The 20,894-nt window shown below is 34.9% G+C and overlaps 1 protein-coding gene and 1 long non-coding RNA gene across 2 annotated transcripts in view; one reads left to right on the forward strand and one right to left on the reverse strand.

Moving 5' to 3' along the window:
- LOC141486146 (uncharacterized) overlaps positions 1-20,894 on the forward strand; it is a 216,556-nt gene that overhangs the window by 134,105 nt on the left and 61,557 nt on the right. The gene's annotated exons all lie outside the window — the stretch shown is intronic.
- On the reverse strand, positions 168-3,025 carry LOC141486156 (uncharacterized). Its single transcript, XM_074183873.1, has 3 exons — positions 2,433-3,025; positions 1,465-1,472; positions 168-1,203 (listed from the first exon to the last, which is right to left on the reverse strand). Exons 1-3 carry the CDS (start codon positions 2,668-2,670, stop codon positions 781-783), a joined length of 669 nt encoding a protein of 222 aa, XP_074039974.1. The 5' UTR covers positions 2,671-3,025; the 3' UTR covers positions 168-780.

The raw sequence follows: 20,894 nt of genomic DNA on the forward strand, positions 1-20,894 counted from the left end.
GGTACTACTTACGACTAGTTACATTGCGAGGGTTTATTTTCATTAGAGCTCTTAAATAATAATTTGCTTAATAGTTCATTGTTCTCCTCTGAACCCGATAAATTATCATGGGCAGCTTGAGACGTGCAACTACTTCTCCGTTTTCAGGGGCCTTGATCCTCATAATTTGCTTAGAGGTTCATTATCCTCATCTGAATCCGATAAATCAGCTTCAAAAGCCTTGCTAGTTGGTGCTTAAAGAGAAAACCGAAACACCACATTACTCAAACCAACAAAAATGACAAAACGTGCAACTTACCAGATTGGCGGTCATTTGGAGCCTTATTACGATTTAATGCCATTTGTACCATTAATATACCACGAGAACACATTTTTCATTCGTAATAAACAAGACCTTATTATTGAACTGAGAACAATGTCAATGACGCGGACTTTTTGAGGTTATGCAATCTCTGCTATGTGAAAAAATTCTGGCAGTCACGTGGTAAATTCTTGGTAAAAATGTATGCCATGTGTTAGTTTTAGCACATAGCATTAATTACATTTTAGTGCTTCGCATAGCAGATATTAAATAACAATGTTTACCGGTCTTCTGGAGAGAAATATGCACATGGCATATTTTCGTTTTATAGAAAACAAAGCATATATTCTATATGATAAACAGGTCAAATTGGCCAAAAACTCACATAGCAGATATTGCAGTGACAACGACGAAATATTAAGTATCTTTCCAAGCAGTTGACAACAAATCTGACTGTGCAGCATCTGCATTGTGTATGTTCAATTCAGTACAAATTTCTTGCACTCTATAATTGGAAGTTGAATACTGAGTGATGTTGGGTCCGTTTTCATGTTGTATGGAGGAGAATGCATAGAAGTAGAATCAGAATACGGAGTGGAAGGTTTAGAATAGGAGTCAGTGACTTGATTATGTATGGGAGGCGAATGCATAGGGGAATAATGATAATACTTAGTGGAAGGTTGAGAATAGGAGGCAGTGGATTGATGAGGGGAATGAGAGGAGGTATGAGAATATGGAGAGTTTTGAGCGATAGTTGATTGAGTTGGTTGACACCTCTCATTAGAAATTAAAGTTTGAATTTTCGTTTGTACTTGCAATGCATGTGTTAAAGATAATGACCTTAACTGGGCTGCAATACTTTTACCGAAATAGTAAAACTCATCTTCAGTATGAGAATTTTTCTTGGATCAATGATGGTAGTTGCAATACTTTGCAGTCGTTCCAATGGATTCAACTGATCAGTATTTTCGTTTGCTTGCCTTTTCCTCTTTTTGACTGTTTGAGGTTGTTGACTTGTATTTTGCAACAGCGGTTTATGAATTAAACCAGAACTTGCTGTAGTTATAGAAAAATACGTATCAGGAAGTTCTATTTCTGTACCTGGAGGTGGCTGTGATTGCTCTGTATCAGAAATTGTTTCAACTGTTTCTTTTTCAAATTACTTTTGAAGCTGCAACAAGAAAAAAGTTTTATGTTAACTTACAAATTTTAACAGAATTTTTTTTGGTTTTCAGATCCCTACCAAAGAAGAATTTCAGCAAATAGAACATGGCTTTCGAACTAATTGGAATTTTCCTGGATCCATCGGGGCAAAAGATGGAAAGCATGTAAATATAACTGCTCCCGATGATACTTCAAATTTTTTTAACTATAAAGGAAGTAACAGTATTATACTTCTAGCATTAGTTGATGATGAATACTGTTTTTCCTATGTTGATATAGGTTGCAATGGAAGAGCTTCAGATGGAGGACTATTCCAAAGATCAAGTCTGGGACAAGCTTTAGAGAAAAATGCTTTAGATATTCCTGACCGCTCTGTTATAGTAGCAGATGCAGCTTTCCCATTAAAAACTTATCTTATGAAACCATTTGCTACAACACCAACACAAAGAGAAGAAGTCTTCAATTATCGGTTATCAAGAGCCAGAAGGATTGTGGAAAATGCGTTTGGCATTCTTGTTTCAAGATTTAGGATCTTTGAAGCTAGTATATCCCTTTCACCAGAAAAAGTGGATAATATCGTATTAGCCTCGTGCTCTTTGCGCAACTGGTTGAGAAAAACTTCTGAAGCATACATAACACACAGATGTGTCGACTATGAAGATGTTCAGCTGGGTGAAATGATTCCAGGTTCATGGCGTCATCAGCCAACTATATTGCAAAATGTACCTAAAACGCGTAATAATCATTCATCTAAAGAAGCCTTACTTATTCGAAACACTTATGCTGATGCTTTCATTACAACTGAAGCATTGCCTTGGCAAGATAGAATGATCAGTATTATTTAATATTTCATGTAGGTATAAAATTACAATATCTATAGGTATACCTATTACATTTAGTTTCGATAGTTTTTTTTCAATAAAGTTTTACTTTTTTTAATTTTGTTTTTATTCTCTAAAACCCTAGCAGTATACTTGTAAAATAAAAGAATAGGTACTTACATGAGAGGAGGTTGTATCTCTGTACTCGAATGTGTCATTCAAAAATGCCATTTCGTCAAACCAAATCGAAGTTGGGTTATAAACATTGTTCGTCCCGGAACCTGTAGTTTTCGATTTTTTTATCTTATTTAGTTCCTGATGGTAAGTTGATCTTAGATTTTTAATTTTCGCTTTTACCTCTTTCATAGAAATATTTTCTCCCATTTCTTCCTGTATTTTACAGTAGGCATTTCCACGGGCAACTTTATTTTTATAAAGGAAAGAAGAGTTCCACAGACACTCTAAATCTCTATAAATTGAAATTAATTTAATTGTTTCATCGTCGCCCCAACGAGACTTTTTAATTAAAATATATCTTTTATCAAACAACAGAGAGCACACGGCACCACACAAGACTCCATTTAGCTCCACGTGATAGCTACTGGCATGCCCGCAGCTGTCGCGTGAGCTCACACATGCCTGTGCCACTCTTCACGCATGCGCATTGCATCTCACAGCACGCTACTAGTACAAAAAATCAAATTGTTTGCGACTAGCTAGCAAGCCAGTAACTAGCATACCAGTTAACGTACACACTTGCTTGTTTGGGCACAGTAACTCGTGCTAGCTAGGTACTCGTATGCCAGTGTGCGAGCTACAAGCATGTGTGTACCCGTCTTTAAGGTTCTTAGCAACGGGTCGTTCTTATGAATACATGAAGTATTCTATAATAATATCACCTCAAGCTCTAGGCAAAATAATTCCTAACACATGTGAAGCTATCTACACTGTTCTGAAAAAAGGATATCTTCAGGTATGTACAGTAAAAACACTGACCTGTTATGACATTCATTTTATTCATACTAGTACATAATTGTTAAGAAAATTACTAAATATCAGGTAAATGAAATAGTCAAAAACTACCGCCGAATTCATTGAAGTAGGTAGCCAAGGGGAGTGTAGGTTCCTGTTGGGTTCCGGGTACTGCATGTCTGGCTTGATACGAATGTAAATCGTACAAAATTGTATTTGGAACTTGAAGTCCTACTTGAGCTGGTACTTGTATCGTCAACGTTGTATGAGTTTGTAGGCATATTAAGCATTCCCATTTCTGTTTCAAAAAGAACATCATTGATGAGTAGCAGATTACAGCCGGTTCTGGGCCTCCCCCCACCACTATGACGTACTGATTGCTTTTTTTTGTTGTTGTTTAGTAACATCAAGGCGATGTGACCTTGAAGTGTCTGGTGCATGGATCATTCAGATTTTTTTTCATATGGGATTTTGTGTGTGTGTGAGAGAGAGACATATTGACGTAATTACATTTGATTGGTGTGTGTGAGAATGCACGGTACAGGGTTTCATCATGTGCTTATCGATGTACAAACATACGTCTGCATACTTCGAAGATCCTTCAAGTAATGAATGTTCCATCGGTGTGAGCCCACCTAGTTAGTAGTAGTGTGACGTCACAGCAGCAACCGTTCAACGGTAAGAGAGCGAGATGTTCACTCCACGACGTGTGGCTGAGTAATGCGTAATCATCGGGGTGCCCTCACCTCTCACTGTTAGGTAACGCATCGCTATAGCCTCGCTATCTATGGTGACACGCAGGCGGTCGAGGACTGTGTTAACGTCTGCCCTCTACGAGAGCGCAACGACCACTGCCTGTTCGTATCGATATCTGTTATCGCATTCTGCTGGGAGGTGGGCTTGGCTGTGACGTCAGGCATCTCTAGTGGGTAGCAACTAGCAATGTGAACCTTTCACGCATTCATGGTGGGGGTGATTCACACTGTTTAATATAAAAAAAATGCCTGGCACACTATGAAATCAGTAGACGAATATATCTGCAGCAGTTTGCAATTGGTAGAGTGTTATTCAGTTCGTAAAAGAAGGAAAACGGTGAGTGTATTTGTCTGTTGGAAATTGTTTACATTTTCATACATATTTTCATTAAGTCCGTTTCAAAAGTAGACTTAGTACTTGATTGTACAGGAGGTTGAAATACTAGAGCAAAAGGCCAATTGATGAAGTGTACATAATTAAAAATATGTCAACTCATTCTACAAGGTTTGGTAAATCAATTTTATTAACTTTGGAAGATGTAAGCAAAGATGAATTATTTAAAACATGGCTGCCAAAACGTATTTCGTTGCAATTCAGTGATGACGATATAACTTGTATCAACTCAACGGGTGGTAAATATACGATGACGTATTTAGGACAGAGGCCACAGAGTTTTGCTGGCATGAAAACGCGATCTCTAGTCAAATTCAATATGATTGAATAATAATAGTAATTATTTATAGTGAATTTCTTTAGGTCATAGCCCACAAAGTTTTACTGGCATGAAAATGCGATTTCTAGTCAAATTCAATATGATTGAATAATGATAGTAACTATAGTGAATTTCTGTTTGTCTGAATAATATTCATATTCTAGATGATAATTATATTATTATATCATGGAAACAAGTTGGAGGTTACTTATTGTTTGATTTCATTTCCACCATTCAAAGATGTGGATGCAGTATGCAAGTCAAGATTTTATCGATGTTGTAGATCTCAAATCATCGGTTCAACATTTGTCGTCTAAATTGAAGGTGTTGGGTGATGGAGCCGAACATGCAAGCATTTATGATATGAGAGTATGCTATGATGAAAAACAAATCGAATTATGTCTTCATGATACTGAGAACTATCGGAGTGGTGCAGAAGTTTGTAACAAATTTTTGGATAATGAATTGGAATTGTGGCAACATTGTGAGGTTCTGATTGAACTGAACCTGAGAAGATTCCTGTATAGCCTCCAACCATACTTGCCAGAATGGATTATTCATCACTTTGAATTTAACGATGAAAATCGAGAGGAAATTGAAGATGGTCGCGAAAATGATGACTATGAGGAAGGAGTTAGTTTAGATAGTCTGTATGTTCCTGTAAATCATAAATAATGTTAAATAAAAAAACTTTGTATTATTTTCATGTTTTATTTATTTAAATCCCATTATATATAATTGAAAATGATTACAAAACAATAAATATAATTTATATGAACTAGGAAAAAAATACAATACATGAATAAGACAGTTACCAATAAAAAAAAAAGATCATAAAATAGTACATGATAGAGTGAAAAATTATTTAAAAAGTGTCAATATCTGCTATGAACTGAACCATCCAATGAATTGTATGTTGAAACTGTACCATGCAGAATTAATGCATAAACTTTAGTGTTGTCTGGAAACTTGGTCTTCCTCGTCTCAAACTCAATCTTTATATCAATAGTTGATGATTTTGTTGCATTCAATTGATGGGAACAATCTCTCTAAATTGTCCAATATCCATTAGAGGTTCACTCATATCTTCATCATAGTAACTTCGCTGGAAACTCTCAAAAGCATAATAAGCAGGAGCATCATGTTTTTTATTGAAATTCAAATTCCAACGCTCATATGGATAAACTTCAGCATTCAAGTATACTCGAATACTATTGATATCAAGTGCCCCAAGGTGGGGCACTTTCGGACAGGATTGGGGTAGGTTCGGACGAATATGCATTTTTTTAACGTTCTTTTACTTTCCATATAAAGATATTGACAAAATACCATGAAACATTAATTAACATCGTAACGAAAAAATGTTGCATTAAATTGAAGAAAAGATGCCATTCTTGAAGACCCCGTTGTTGTCATAGGCTCGGTTAACTTTGATACAATGTCTTCCCTCTCAATAAATGTATATCATCAACTTCTGGATAAACAAATCCTTGTATACACTTCTTCAAAAATGTTACTTCGAATGCCTCATTTTCCATCACATTGATCACTTTCCCAACATAATGCAAGGATCTTTTTTTTTTGTTGGGAACTTCACTAATAGATAATCATCTTTTAGGATTTTCTCGTCATCTAAAAGTTCATTGAGCTCATTATCATCACTTCTTTAATCTAAATCAATATCAGAATCAGATGAATCATTCCTTTTTATAATTTTCGTGGCAGTTTAAGGTAAATTCATATCAGAATCTGATGACGATGTCATCTGAAACTGTTTTATTCTTTTTTCTCTTCTTTGATTGCTTACTACTTTGCATTTTACTTGGTTTAGGGGAAAAGGGGATAATGGGAGTCAGTTAAGCAAGTTATCAAATAAAACACACAATTTTTACTTAAACTTTGTTTTAATCAATTTTTTATGTATTTTAATTATCACACTATCATTCTTGGACAGTTTCATTACCTTTGGGATCATATATTAATTGCCATTAAAATTTTTAAAAAAATTACCATTGACCACCATTGTTCACAAATGTGGGCAATTATAGTCACTATGGGGACAATGAGAGTCAGCTTAGCCTAACAATGGTCACATACGTAATCTTGTGGCGAGTCCAATCCTGTGCAGTTAGCGTGTGCCCATAAGCCACAATAAGTGCATCTGTACCATAACTCATTATTGCGACCAAATTCATCGCATACTAAGCATTTATTCAAGTCGTCATCTTCATCGTCGTCACATAACTGATTAAGAGGAATATCTGATTCTGAAGAAGTGTTTAGATCTTGTAATACGCGCCTTTTGGCCTTATTCACAATATCTTTCTTAGGTTTCTGTTTCTTGTTAGTTTTTGGCACAGGGTTCTTTCCTTTTGTTGTCTTAGATGCTTTCTTATTTTCTTTTTCAACAAGACTATCTTTGACTGGTATCGATGTCATAATTTTTGCATGGTGCTTCGTTTGTCTTTTTCTTATGGGCTTCTCAGAAATCATTTTGACAGGTAATGGAAACAGATCTTCAATAATAGGATTTAATGTTCCAGAAGTTAATGTTGCAGATGATGTTGGTGGTATTGGATCGGCTGCTATGGTTGATGTTGTTGCTAATCTTTTGCAACTGATGAATTACACGGCATTGGATGTATTGTTGTAGACGATGTAGATGGTACAGGATCTGTTATACCAGACGTAGATGGCATGACCATTGTACTATCTTGAATTATTACTTAAGATTGGGTTAAGACTTCACCTGCAGTAAAATCTTCGTCAGTAAAGACGTTCGGATTGTATGGGATTATTCCTGCTGCCCGGAATTCTGATTCACCTTTATTCATAGAGGCTGCTCTATTTAAAATAGCAGCCACGTCGTATGAAGTTATCTTCTCTGCTTGGTGATTTTTCAAAAATAAATGACACTCCTTTCTGTACATAGCTTTAAGATGACCAAAAAATGTGAGATCTAACGGCTGCATCCTGTGAGATGTATGTGGAGGTAATGACAGCATATGTATATTATTTTTTTTACAAAATTCATAAGTCTTTAAAGAAGTATGACTGGCATGATTATCAAGTATTAATGAAACAGGTTCCTGCGACGATGGCTTCGTATGCATGGTAAAGTGTTGCAGCCACTCAAAGAATTGTTGTTCATTAATCCACCCATTATCTGAACATTTGTATATAGCTCCTGCAGGACCGTCTTTTTCAAGATGAGGAGTCATTCTCTTTCTTGGAAAGATGAACATTGGTGGGACAAAACCACCAACAGCGCTCATCGTACACAAGAGTGTAATATTTTTTCCTCTTTCCCAACTTGTAATGGAACCTACTCTTTTCATGCCTTTGGGAGCTAATATTTTACCGGGGTCTTGCACTGTGGAAATGCCTGTCTCATCGCAGTTATAAATATGATTAGGTGTGAATTTATATTTATCCATTGGATCTCCTAATAGGCTGTAGAATAGTTGAACTTCTTCTTTATTGTAGCTTCTGGTTTCCGAACTGAGATGCTATTTCTTTTCAAAAAGCCATCTAGCCAGTCGCGTCCAGCCATGTTAGCACTCGCGTCAAAATTGTGTGAAATTTTAAGCTCTTCAGCATACTGGTATGCTGCTTTCCTTATTTGATTGGCAGTGACACCATAAAAAATGGAAGATAAGTATTTTATTCGGTCTGCTAAAACCCTTTCTGCATCTGCTGTGAATACAGGAAGTCGCCCTAGACGTGGTTCCGATGAATGTTTATGATTTAAATGCTTTTGAAGGCTTGAGAACGGTATATTCATGGCTTTAGCAGCTTCTCATGGAATGCCCTTCACTCATAAGAACCTCAGCTTTTAAAAGAGTTTCAGACGACCACTGAGCCTTCTTTGTGGACCTGGGACGTATTTTCGGCATTTCTGGAATAGAAAATAATAAGACTTAGTTTTTTTAGGTATGTTACAATTATTACAGGCAATGGGAGTCAACTCTCATTGCCCGCACTGCAGTAACTCTTATTGCCCGATCGTACCAAATGGGTAAAATAATGAAATAAACTTTAAACTTGCTATTGAAATACCAGAAATATTGATTAAGTCGATAAAATAAACTTATAGACACACAATAGTCTACTCTAAGTATTTAATTTTCATGTAATAATGTACTTACCACTTATTTTGTACACACGTAAAATGACATCAAAAGCGCGCGAAACTGCGCAGCGGCCTTCTCCTGCAAACGACGAACGCGAACTGAACGGGCGAGCGAGGGGCCGCGAGCTGTCGCTTATCGAGTCTTTTAGGACGATATTCGTTTGTTTGGCATCTTTCGTCTAGATGTTAGAACGGTGACTATCATTGCCTCCTGACTCTCATTGCCCTTTTTTCCCCTACATTCAGACACCAATTTTCTCGAAGTGTTTGTTTTCTTCACATTCATCAGTTTGGCTTTCTCCAATTCTTCTTTTCTTTGTTTTTCCGGAGTACTGGTGTAAATTCTTGATTTTCCCTTTCTCGATTTTCTGCTTGTATTTCTGGGACCAGCCTTCGGTAGGGGTTTCATAATGACGGTTTGACAATAGATACAACAGAAAGTATTTTAATTTTTGGTTTGGTAGCTTCATGTATTATTATGTTCAACAAATCTCTAACTATATCTTCTACTGCGTGATTTTTAGATGAGCATTGAATTTGATCATTGGAATGAGGCTGAACAACAATACTTGTATCGACAATTTCTGCAGAGGGCTCCCCATCCTTGTTTTCAAGAGGACGGTGTGTTGCGAATGAGGCACAGACATCCTCCTCTTTATAAACCAGATAATTAATAGGCCCATAACCCAGTACTGTTGAAACTACTCATAATATTACAGGGAGTAAATATTTGAAGATATAGTTGTGCTGACAACTTGGCAACATCATAAATAGCTATTGTTTTACCAGGATTCGGCAGAATGAAATCATTGAAAGAAATCTTACATTTGGATTTGAATGGACCAAACACTCCTTTATCCAGTGGCTGCATTATATGTGTGCAATGTGGCGGGAAAGACAATAATACAATTCCGTGTTCTCTTGCATACAAGATGGCATCAATAGAAACGTGTGTCTCGTGATTATCCATCAGCAGTAGAATTTTATTTGAAAGGCTACTGTTCGTATGTTTTTGTATATGCTCTAACAGTTTGAGTAAGACCCTGGTCGACATCCATCCCGATTTCTCAGCATAACCAACAGCCCCAGAAACGGCACTACACAAGAACATACTTAATATTGATTATCGAACATTTGCCCTGGCATCCCACAGTGGATTGTCCATAGTGCCGAGTTCCATTAATTAACTATATGATATATGCTCAGGTTCATCCTCACTTTCGCTATCTACTACGAAAATGACCGGTGTTTGGTGCTCCATTTGTAGAGAGAGGAGGGCTGTTCTGGCTGACTCTCAAGGCTCCGGAATAATTTCTGCCTGTGAAACTAACTCATACTCCACCCTATTTTCGAAATTATCGATGTTTCGGAACCGTTTGGGCTTACATCCTCAATAGGACAACCCGTTTGGAAGTGGTCCTGTAGTTCTTCCCTCATAGATTCCAGAGATCTATTCCTAACTCTCCCTACAGCCATCGCGACCCTACATTCCGGACATGCCTCTACTCTCGCAGAACATTCTTCACATAGAGAATGCCCGTTGAAGGATTTTTCTGGAGTTTTTGAAAAACTCCTCACAATATATCGTACATGTCAGGAAGCTCAACACTATGGACAACATGGACTTTTTGTTTTGTTGATCCCTGAAACAGATGAAAAATTAAAAAATAATAGACAATATCGCTTAACTAATAATAATAGTAATAATAATACAAAGTACACCCTCCATGTGTACGATAGTTTCATTACAGATTGAAGAAATCATAGACAGGTGAAAATGGTTATAAAAAATTATTTAAATGAGAAAGTATAAATATCATATTCATTCTCTACCACATTATGAAATTTCTCGAAATGGAACGAATTCTAAAAATACATCATAGTAATCGAAAAAGTAAAAAAAATATATTAATTTTTTTTTTCGGGTTTGCATTGAAATTGACTGTTCAATGTTTCTGTATCAATTGAAACATTATGAGTGGTTTCTATAAAGATTTTAAAAAACATAAATTCATAATTTTTTTCAAAAAGTAATGAATCGTTCCATTGATGACCTATTTAGTTTGTAGAAATTCATGTTGAATGTAGAATAAAAAAATAACTTTGTCTAGTTTCGAGTTTATTTATTTGTTACGACCGGTTTCGGCTTATAACATGAGTCTTTAGAAGAGTATTAGTGCTTGTAATATTGGTAACGTGTGAATCCAGGTACCTATATCAGATACCTGTTCACACTATTTAAAGACTCATGTTGACATGAGTTTTAATCTTCCTCTTGAATATGATCACTTGGCGATCGAAACACGTGTCGAGGTGTTTATAAAACAGTTTGTTGTTTGGATAAAAACTCCAGTTAGATTAAATATATATATGTAGTTATTTGAACATTGCCTTCCACAGGTTGGGTTCACAGAATCAGTATGTCCTACAATTTCCTCATTCCCTTGACTACAAGTTTCCTCTGCTTTCATCAGACTGACCGCAACATACGATTTGAACTCTAACTGTGAGATTTTCTGTTTATTTACTATATTATATACTTTCCAGGAATTTACAATAAGACTATCCATCAAATTTATGAAAAGCGGCCACCACCATTTTTTCCCCTTTACATGAATCCTGTAGATTGAAATGCCGTTATCGTGGAGATCAACTCCTCCCATGAACTGGTTGCAATCGGCAATAAGTTTTGGCTGAGGAATCGCAATTTTCTTTTTTTCTTTCCTATCGTATCGTTTTGCAGCTACAAAAGGGGTTCAATGCTGCAAGTATTACTTGCCATTGTTACAACAGAGTTATCATTTGATCTGACTAGAAGAATTTCCTGATCCTTATCAAATGAAAAGTCATAGAAACCCCTGTCTTTCTTCTTTATGACTTTCACAGTTTCCAGTGTATTATTACATGTTCGATTTTCACGAATTGTTCCGGTTGCATAAAAACCTTTTTCTCTCAATGAACAGAACAGTTTATAAGAAGAAAAAAAGTTGTCGAAAAATACACGATGTTTAGATGGCTGAGGTACAGCGGACAAAAGATCCAGGACAACCCTTTCTCCTAACCCTAACTCGTTTCTATCATCATTGCTTCTCCCACCGTATGGAATGAATTTATACAAATATCCATTAGAACTACACAGACACCACAATTTGAATCCAAACCTAATTGGCTTGCCTTTTATAAACATTTTACAACTATGTCGTGTCGACCAAAGTATGGCACCATCTCCTCATCAATAGACAAATTATGGGAAAAAATTCCGAATTGCATGTTTCTTTCGTTCATCATATCAAAAATGGGTCTCAGTTTCGAAAATCTATCATCTGTATTCAGTTGATCATTATCTGTATATTTCGTTTGATGGCATCAAATCTGTTCCTGCTCATACAACCTCTCACTAGCGGTATACCTTTGAACAATATACCACAAAAGCGCTTCAGACTTGCCCTGCTTAGTTCAAAGGAATGTCGATTATGATCATTCGCATATTTTTTTGAAAAATGAACGATTTTATCCCAGATTTCATCAGTGAAGTACAAAGAGAAAACTTCGTAAGGAGACTTTCCACCAATTTTACTTTCTATTTCCTCTAGTCTAATACGTTCTTCCTCTTGTGGTGCAGTTGTATATGTAGGATGTTCTTTCTTCCATTTTGGAATAGCTTTCTTCGCCTTTTTTTTCTTCGTTTTATTTTTGTTCGTTTTGGAAGAACTCTTTCCTATTTTTGAAGTTGATGGGATAGGTTGTTCATCAACTCCTTGAGATTCATCAGGATAATTCGCGTGGATTTCGTAAGTCCCAGCGACGTCTGGAATATCCAGTTCAGTCTCGGTTATACCTTCATCGATCTCCTCCTCGTCTGTCAGTTCATCAACCGGTGGTGGTATATATACGGCGTCAATACCGTCAGCTTGTTGTAATTCATCGTCCTCTTCTAATAATGCCATCATTTCTGCAGTAGATAACGGCCTTCTGTTTTCTGTTTTCCCAAGACATAACCTGAATCAAACCAATAAGAATGAAATTATACATAATATAGATTATATAGAATATTATGCAATTCACACATTGCAATAGATGAAATTACTCACTTGAATTGTATGAATCACAAGATGTTTTCGAAATAAACAGTTCACTAACCAATAATATCAATTATTCAATCGAGTAATACTAACGAGCACAACTACACAGGAATCAACAGGTTGTGGAACCATATCATCACGATCGCCACGTGCCTCGCCCTCTCCGAACTTTTCCGAATTCTAATAATCAGTAATCCCAAAGTTGCGTAAATGCAACAATAATCAAAATAGCATATCATACAAAAACTGATGAATTTTCAACATATGGGACGGTGTGATATTCTGTACTGAGACTATGTAAAGTTATTTTCGCGAACTATCGTATATATTTCCTTTGTGTCTATTATTTCTGGGACAGTTAAACAGAGACGGATTGAAAATTATATTTGAGTACTTTTGAAAAGTTTACCAAAAATACGATTTCTCAATAAATCACTGAATTTTCTTGCCAAATTATCAATAAATATGCTTTTAATAACATACAATGGGTGAAAATTCAAAAAACTCAAAGACGTATTCACGAAAAAATAGATTGAAAAATCTCTACACTTTTTTATTATTATTTTCTTTTTTCATTCCTTTAATTTTTATTCATTCAATTATTATATTTTTACGTGTAGGTTATTTCACTATCATTTCATTTCAGGTTTATTGTTGCTTAATATAATTGTTATTTTCAGCTATCCTTTTTTAATTATTCTTTGTTACTTGTTTCAGGGATTTCAAATCATTTTATATAGTAGACAATGGAAGTCCGAACTAGTGAAATTCATCATGAAACATTGTCAATCACCTTCAAACAAACAGATTGAAAAATGTTTCGTATGCGCAACGTTGGGAACTAATGGGTTAATGAAATAATATGAGTGATTTCTATCAAGTTTCAAAATCATAAATTCACAAATTTTTAGGTAGGTAATGAATAATCAATAACAAAAAAAAACATTTTGAACAGCAACATTAAGTTTTGAAATAACTAGTTTTAAGATTAAATGTACCACGAAAAAAAAATTTAACTAACAGGATACATTATAATATTTGAAGAAAAACTGGAAACAAACTCAAAATTGTACTTCCATCATGTTGAAATAAAGGAATATTTTCTTCGGGGTTGGGTCGCAATGACTGGTCAATGATTTCTGTAACAAATGAACTAATATGAGTAATTTCTATGAAGATTCAAAAACATAAATTCATACATATTTTTTAGTAATGAATGCTCAATAACAAAAAAAACATTTTGAACATCTAGATTAAGTTTTGAAATAACTAGTTTCAAGATTAAATGTACTACAAAAACAGGAATTATTGAAGAAAAAAAAATGTAAATTATCCATCTAACAGGAAACTACATTATAATGTTTGAAGAAAAACTGGAAACAAACTTAAAAATTGTACTTACATTATGTTGAAATTGAGGATTATTTTCTTCGGGGCTGAGTTGCAACAAAATTTCGTTTTCAAATAATATTCTTACTTTTGATGATAACTGTAGAAGTGATTTACTTAGGTTATTATTGATATTGGTTCTCAGCAACTGACACCCCCGAAAGCGCTTATTTCAAATAGTTTTATTGAAACAATTCCAGCAAACTGTAATAAAATCTAAAACTAATTGAACTGTCACTCGAAACGTTGTTTATGTGACTTCGATAAGTAACAAAGAACAATAAAAACCATTGGGAAACCATTAGGAAAGTCATTGAGAGTAATAAAAAAATTCCATAAATCAATTAATTTATGGAATTGCTGGTTCCCACCACAACACTCTGTCATCACCAAAGATGTAACAAAAGTCTTCCGAACCAACTTTACCAAACGAAAATGTGTTGGAAATTTTGATTCTGTACCTTATGGACATAAAAAAATAAAACATTTCAATTGAAAACAACAATATTTGGAATAAACTCACCATGTCTCTAAAACACTTTTATTATTGATAATAAGGTTGATGTTAGTCAAATAAAAACACTAGTATGTTTTGTTCCTTTCAAATACTAATAATTCTTCCTTGTGGTGTACACTACTAACGAATACTCCCACATATATCCATTACTCAAATATCTACAATATCAACGAAACGTTTTCAAAATTTCTCATTTTCGAAATGGTTGTGGTGATTTTTTATCAGGTTTTCAGACATTTCAAGATGTGGAAAACTTTTACAACCCTGTTTTTGTGGTTGCTACTCTGTCTGATTTTCGTATTGGTAGAAGAATGTTATAATTTCATAGTGGAATTTAAAAACCGATTTACAATGTTTGTGGTGTCACTTTCGTATTTGAATTATTGAAAAATGTTGTAAATTGTATTTTATTTTGTATGTAATTTATTATATTTTAATTTATTTATTTGCATTTCATACATTTTTACTTCATGTTTATATTAATATTTATTTATGACATTGTGTTTGTAACGAGAATTTTTATTCTTATACAATAAACATATTATCAATCAATCAAAATCCTAACATTTTCGTTGTGTAATTTAATAGTGTTTCTTTTAAAAAATTACATTCATTTCAAGTCTAAACCAGATCGTTCGATCTTACAATGTTGGGCATAGTTTCGTTAATGCCATATTAGTCTATTGAAGTCATCCAAATTCCTGCTCCCCTACGAATATTTATGAAACAATGTCACCCCGAGTTCATACTTCTTACAAAACTCAAAAAAAAGTTTCCACACCTTCTGAACGCCATTATATATGGGTAATGAGAATAGAAAAAGTTGAAAAAAATCTAGGGTATTCAGTTGGTAGTCATGAATATTGATTGGTAGTAATTAAAGCTTAATTTTTTTGAATTTTGAGTTTTTCAAAAAGCACTTAGATGATAGAATGCACGCAAATGACTGAAAGCACGTAAATGACGAAAAAGCGCTTGTTAATGACAAATATATTAGAATAAATACACAAAAAATCCATAGGGCCCTTTTTTATTTATTAACAAAAAATACATTTAATCAAAAATATTAGTCTTCAAAACAAGATTAAGTTTCTGGTCATTTCTTGGGAAGTTGGAACTTGAATAATCTACTTGATACTGGAACTGGAGGTTCTTTCAGAACACATAATATTTCATTCACACCAAGTTGTTGGCAATCAGTAGTTAATGGCCAGTAGTAGCAATTTCCACTTCGTGCCATGAAATTGACTGTCACATTATTTCCACTGATTTGCTCAATAATGCCTAAAAGATTTAGTTAATGTACCACAAAGGCATTGAAAACATTTTAATATTTAATAATAGTATCCTATTAAAAAAATAAAAGCCACAAAGTAAAAGTTTGTTATTAAGTAAATGCACAGCAAAATTTTGAAGAAAATTACCTGGGTACCATTTGTCATCATATATAGCAGCTATCCACATATTGACTTTTAAATAATTATGATCATTTATCTTTTGTATATCTTCGGGTGACAAATTCACTTCTAAATCATTATTATGATCATTTAATCTTGGTATATCTTTGGGAAACAAATTCACCTCTAAAATAAAATTGTGTGTACATTTCTCGCCAATACTGCACTCATAGCAGGTTAAAGAGTTTACTATAATTTTATTATTCGTTCTGTTCCATGTGATTTGATGTGTCTTTATTGTTCCTACACAACCTGGGATGTTTTTTGGTGATACTTCTTTACACTTTTGAATATCCTGTTCTTCTATAACGCAAATATAAATATTGGGCAAATTTTCTGTAATTTTTTGGGAAAACTTGTCAAAAGTGTCTATATCGGTGTTAAATTCTACTAATCGATTAGCACATCTTTTAACTGCAGCTCCAATTCCGTCTGGGGCACCTTTTCCATGTCCTGCTTCAGAGTTGATGCGGTAATGGACAGCAAAGTGCTGGTTCAGAAAATAGTAAACTTGACTTTATTTTTAAACTCAAAAAAATAAATTAAGTTAAAAATCGGGAAAGACTTCCACCTACCTGATGAAACCGTTCGGAGCGTCTTCGTCAACTTCTGGAAGGCTTTCAAACTTGCAAAACGTAGATAATAAGCGGGTATTATAATAAGCGGGTATTCACGAACGAAAAAACAACTTCGTCCCTTTGCGGTGGTCAATTCAAGACTGACTTCTCTGCTCCATCTCGCGCATGTGTAGAATCGTGGAAGTCATTTCATCAGCGCGAAATATTTGAATACAAGAACAATTGAAAAATAAACAACAAAAGAAATTTGCTTCGACCATAATATTATCAAGGTTTTAACATTTAAGGACATACACAATAAAGAGAACTGTAACATTCTCCCCACTTTTGTTGAATTATATTCAACAAACTAAGCAGTGGTAAGGGGACACAACTTGTTAACAGGTCTCCTATAAATACCACTATTGGTTTTGGCTGTCGCTACTCGAGATACTCCATCCAAGCCAGGATACAGATTTAAAACTCTAGCGGTACGCCACTGTAAGGGCGGCATATCATCTTGCTTTACTAAAACTAAATCACCCACCCTCAATGGAGAATCAGGAGAAGTCCATTTATTTTTTTGTTGTAGAGTACTTGAATATTCCTGGTGCCATCTGGCCCAGAAATCAGCATGCATTCTCTGCAACAATTGCCATCGAGATAGACAATTTAATTTCAAATGTTTCAAATCATAATCTGGAAGACAAGTTAGGGGTTCTTTCGTTAAGAAATGCCCCGGAGTTAAAACCGATAGATCGTTGGGGTCCGTACTTAGCGGTTAAAGTGGTCGAGAGTTCAATAACGCTTCAATTTGAATTACTAATGTATGTAACTCTTCAAAGGTGAGGATTTGAGAACCAATTACTCCCGCGAGATGAGTTTTAAAAGACTTAACTCCTGCTTCAACTAAGCCCGAAAAATGACTACCAGTTGGAGGATGAAAAGGCCAGATAATTTTCTCACTTTCAGTAACGTTTTTCATTATTTCCAAAATATATTTATTTGCTCCAACGAAATTCCGTCCGCAATCGCTAAATACATGAGAACAACGTCCACGTCTCGCCATGAATCGGCGCAAACCCGCCAAAAAAGCTTCCGTTGTCATATCCTATATCATTTCTAAGTGTACAGCTTTCGTAGCAAAGCAAATGAAAACACAAATATAATATTTGAAAGTTCTAGCTCCGCGGATTCTGACTAATGTAATATTGAACGAGCCACAAAAATCGACAGCGATAACCGAAAACGGTTTTACTTGTGACACTTGAGTTGCGGGAAGATCCCCCATAGGGGGTTGTAAACATGTAGGTTTGAGACGCCAACATTGAAAGCATTTACTCAAAACCTTCGAAATCGTGCGACGCGGTGACAAAGTCCAAAAATTTTGTAATAGAAGAAAGTGTAAAGTTTGCAATCCAGGATGTAAATTCATTTTATGCGTATGTTCAATAATTAAATCAGTTAGTCTACTCGAACTTGGTAAAAGCAATGGGTGCTTTTTATCATGATTCAAAAGAGAGTTATTCAATCTGCCACCACCCCTTAAAGATCCGTGTTCATCAATGGACGCGCTGAGTTTTCTCATATATTTAGGCAGTGGTTTATTAGTTTTCAGTTGTGAAATTTCATTTGCAAATACTGATGATTGAGTGAAATTTACTGAAACAACAAGGACTTCCTATAATTCGACTTCACTAAAACTATGTCCAACTACTTTCTTTAGCGGGTTTTTCAAATGTAAATAAACCTTTTAGCATATGCTAAAATTCGTTTTATTTTATCTAATGAAGAAAATCTATTTAAAATTTCTTCCAAAAAATTTGCTTCAGTAAAAGCTATCAGAGTTGATTTACGTTCTTCCTGATCATCTATACATATTTTGAATTTTTGTAAAGGCCACTCAGATTCTGGCTTACATAACCATGGTGGACCAGTCCACCACAGCGGATGATCAACTAGGTCTTTAGGAAGCAAACTACGAGATGCACAGTCTGCGGGATTATCCTCGAAGGTCACATGACGCCAACAGTTAGGAGAAATATTTTCTTGAATCATAGAAATGCGGTTTGCTACAAAAGTTTTATATTTGTTAGGATCAGACTTCATCCAATGTAGAACGATTGATGAATCGGTCCAAGCGTAAACTTGGTCAAATTTAATTTTAGTTGAATAAGTTTCTAAAACGAAAGCAACTAATTTCTATAATAAATAAGCAGCGGATAGTTCAATTTTAGGTATTGACAGCGGTTTGGTTGGAGTGACTTTCGATTTTGCACTCAGAAGTGATACTGAAATGTTATCATTCTTAATAACTCTTACATATAAACAAGAGACATATGCATTCTGTGAACCGTCACAAAATGCATGTAATTCACATCTCATAAAATTAACGAGCTGAATGAAACGAGGTATAGCAATTAGCGATAAATTCGGTAACTGAGTTTCTAACTGTATCCAATTATCAACAATAGATTGGGGGGGGGGGTCAATCATCCCAATCTATACCTTGCATCCATAATTGTTCCATTATCAACTTAGCACACAAAGTTACCGGCGATAAAAAACCGAGAGGATCAAAAATTCTATCAATTTCTGATAGAATATTACGTTTATTTATCTTGGCCTATTTTCGTGTAAACGAAAATTCAAAAGTATGCCTGAAATATTTTTTTGTAATTTAGGCCCTTTCATTAATACATTGTTTAGAGAAAAATTATTTGAACACTTGGTGCTCGCATCAAAAACAACTCTGACCTTTGATGTAGAACTGTCTGGCTTGAATACACAAGTATGTGGAATATAATATGAGGTAAAAGCATTTAATTCGCAATCTGGAATTTTTTCCATATAACCTGATTCGATATACTCTGAAAAAATTTTACTATATTCAACACACAAGTCTGTTTCGCGATGTAAACGGTTTTCCAAACTAAAAAATCGTCTAAGAGCGATTTCCCGAGAATTTTCGAATTTTAAATTGGATGTTTCTTTGAAGGGAAGAGATACCATAAATCTACCAGTATCTGTGCGGATAGTAGTTTTCAAGAAAATGTCTTCACACATCTTGTCCTCTTCAGAAATTATTGGCTTATTAGGAATCTCCTCTAATTCCCATAACTTCTTTATTGCGTTTTCTAATCGAGCCATTTCGACAATATTCAAAAACGAATTTACATTTTTTTGTTGAACTTCACCCACCTTGCCAAATAAAATCCAACCAAATGATGTATTGAGAGCGGTAGGTAAATTTTCGTCACCTCTAATTCGTCCGTCCAAAAAAATTCTTTGAAAAACATCTGCACCTAACAGCAAATCGATTTGTACGGGATTGAAAAAATGCGGTTCAGCTAAATTTATATTTTCAATATAATTCCATCAAGAAGGATCTATCGAAAATGTAGGCATATTTGAGCTAATATTTTCCAAAACAATGAACTCTAGTGTTGAAGACGGTTGACTCGATGATAAAGGTTGAATAGTACAGTTGACAGCGCCTAGCGATGCTTGAGTGGTCATGTTTCCGATACCGAACACAGAAATTGACGACTTGAAAACTTTCGATCCCAAACGATTTACGCATTGCTTCGAAATAAAATTTGCCTGCGAGCCGCTATCGACCAGCGCTCGAACAACGTGTAAATTTCCTCGGAAATCCAAAATTCTCAATTGCACAGTAGCTAGTAAAACACTGTGCTGACCAAGGTTCGTGGTAAGAACTGCAGGGTCGGAGTCAGGATTTGAAATGTTCGAAGAACTTGCAATATTACGACTTGCAGATTCACTTAAATTATGTGATTCAATATTTGATAGCGGTTTCTCAAAATGTAGCGTGGAATGATGAAATGCTGATTGGCAATAGAGACAAGTGTTAGATGAAGAACATTTTTTCAGAATGTGTATGATTCAAACAATTTGTACACCATTTGTTCTGCTTCACAATATTATACCATTCTTTGGGCGATTTATCTAAAAATGAAGAACATTTATGAAGAGCGTGTTCACTTTTACATAAAGGACAATATCTGTTTCCA

The sequence above is a fragment of the Leptinotarsa decemlineata genome, unplaced genomic scaffold (assembly GCF_025532065.1).
Source record: "Leptinotarsa decemlineata unplaced genomic scaffold, Ldec_3_MD MMD2_tig00026347_RagTag_RagTag, whole genome shotgun sequence".
NCBI classification, from domain to species: Eukaryota; Metazoa; Arthropoda; class Insecta; order Coleoptera; family Chrysomelidae; genus Leptinotarsa; species Leptinotarsa decemlineata.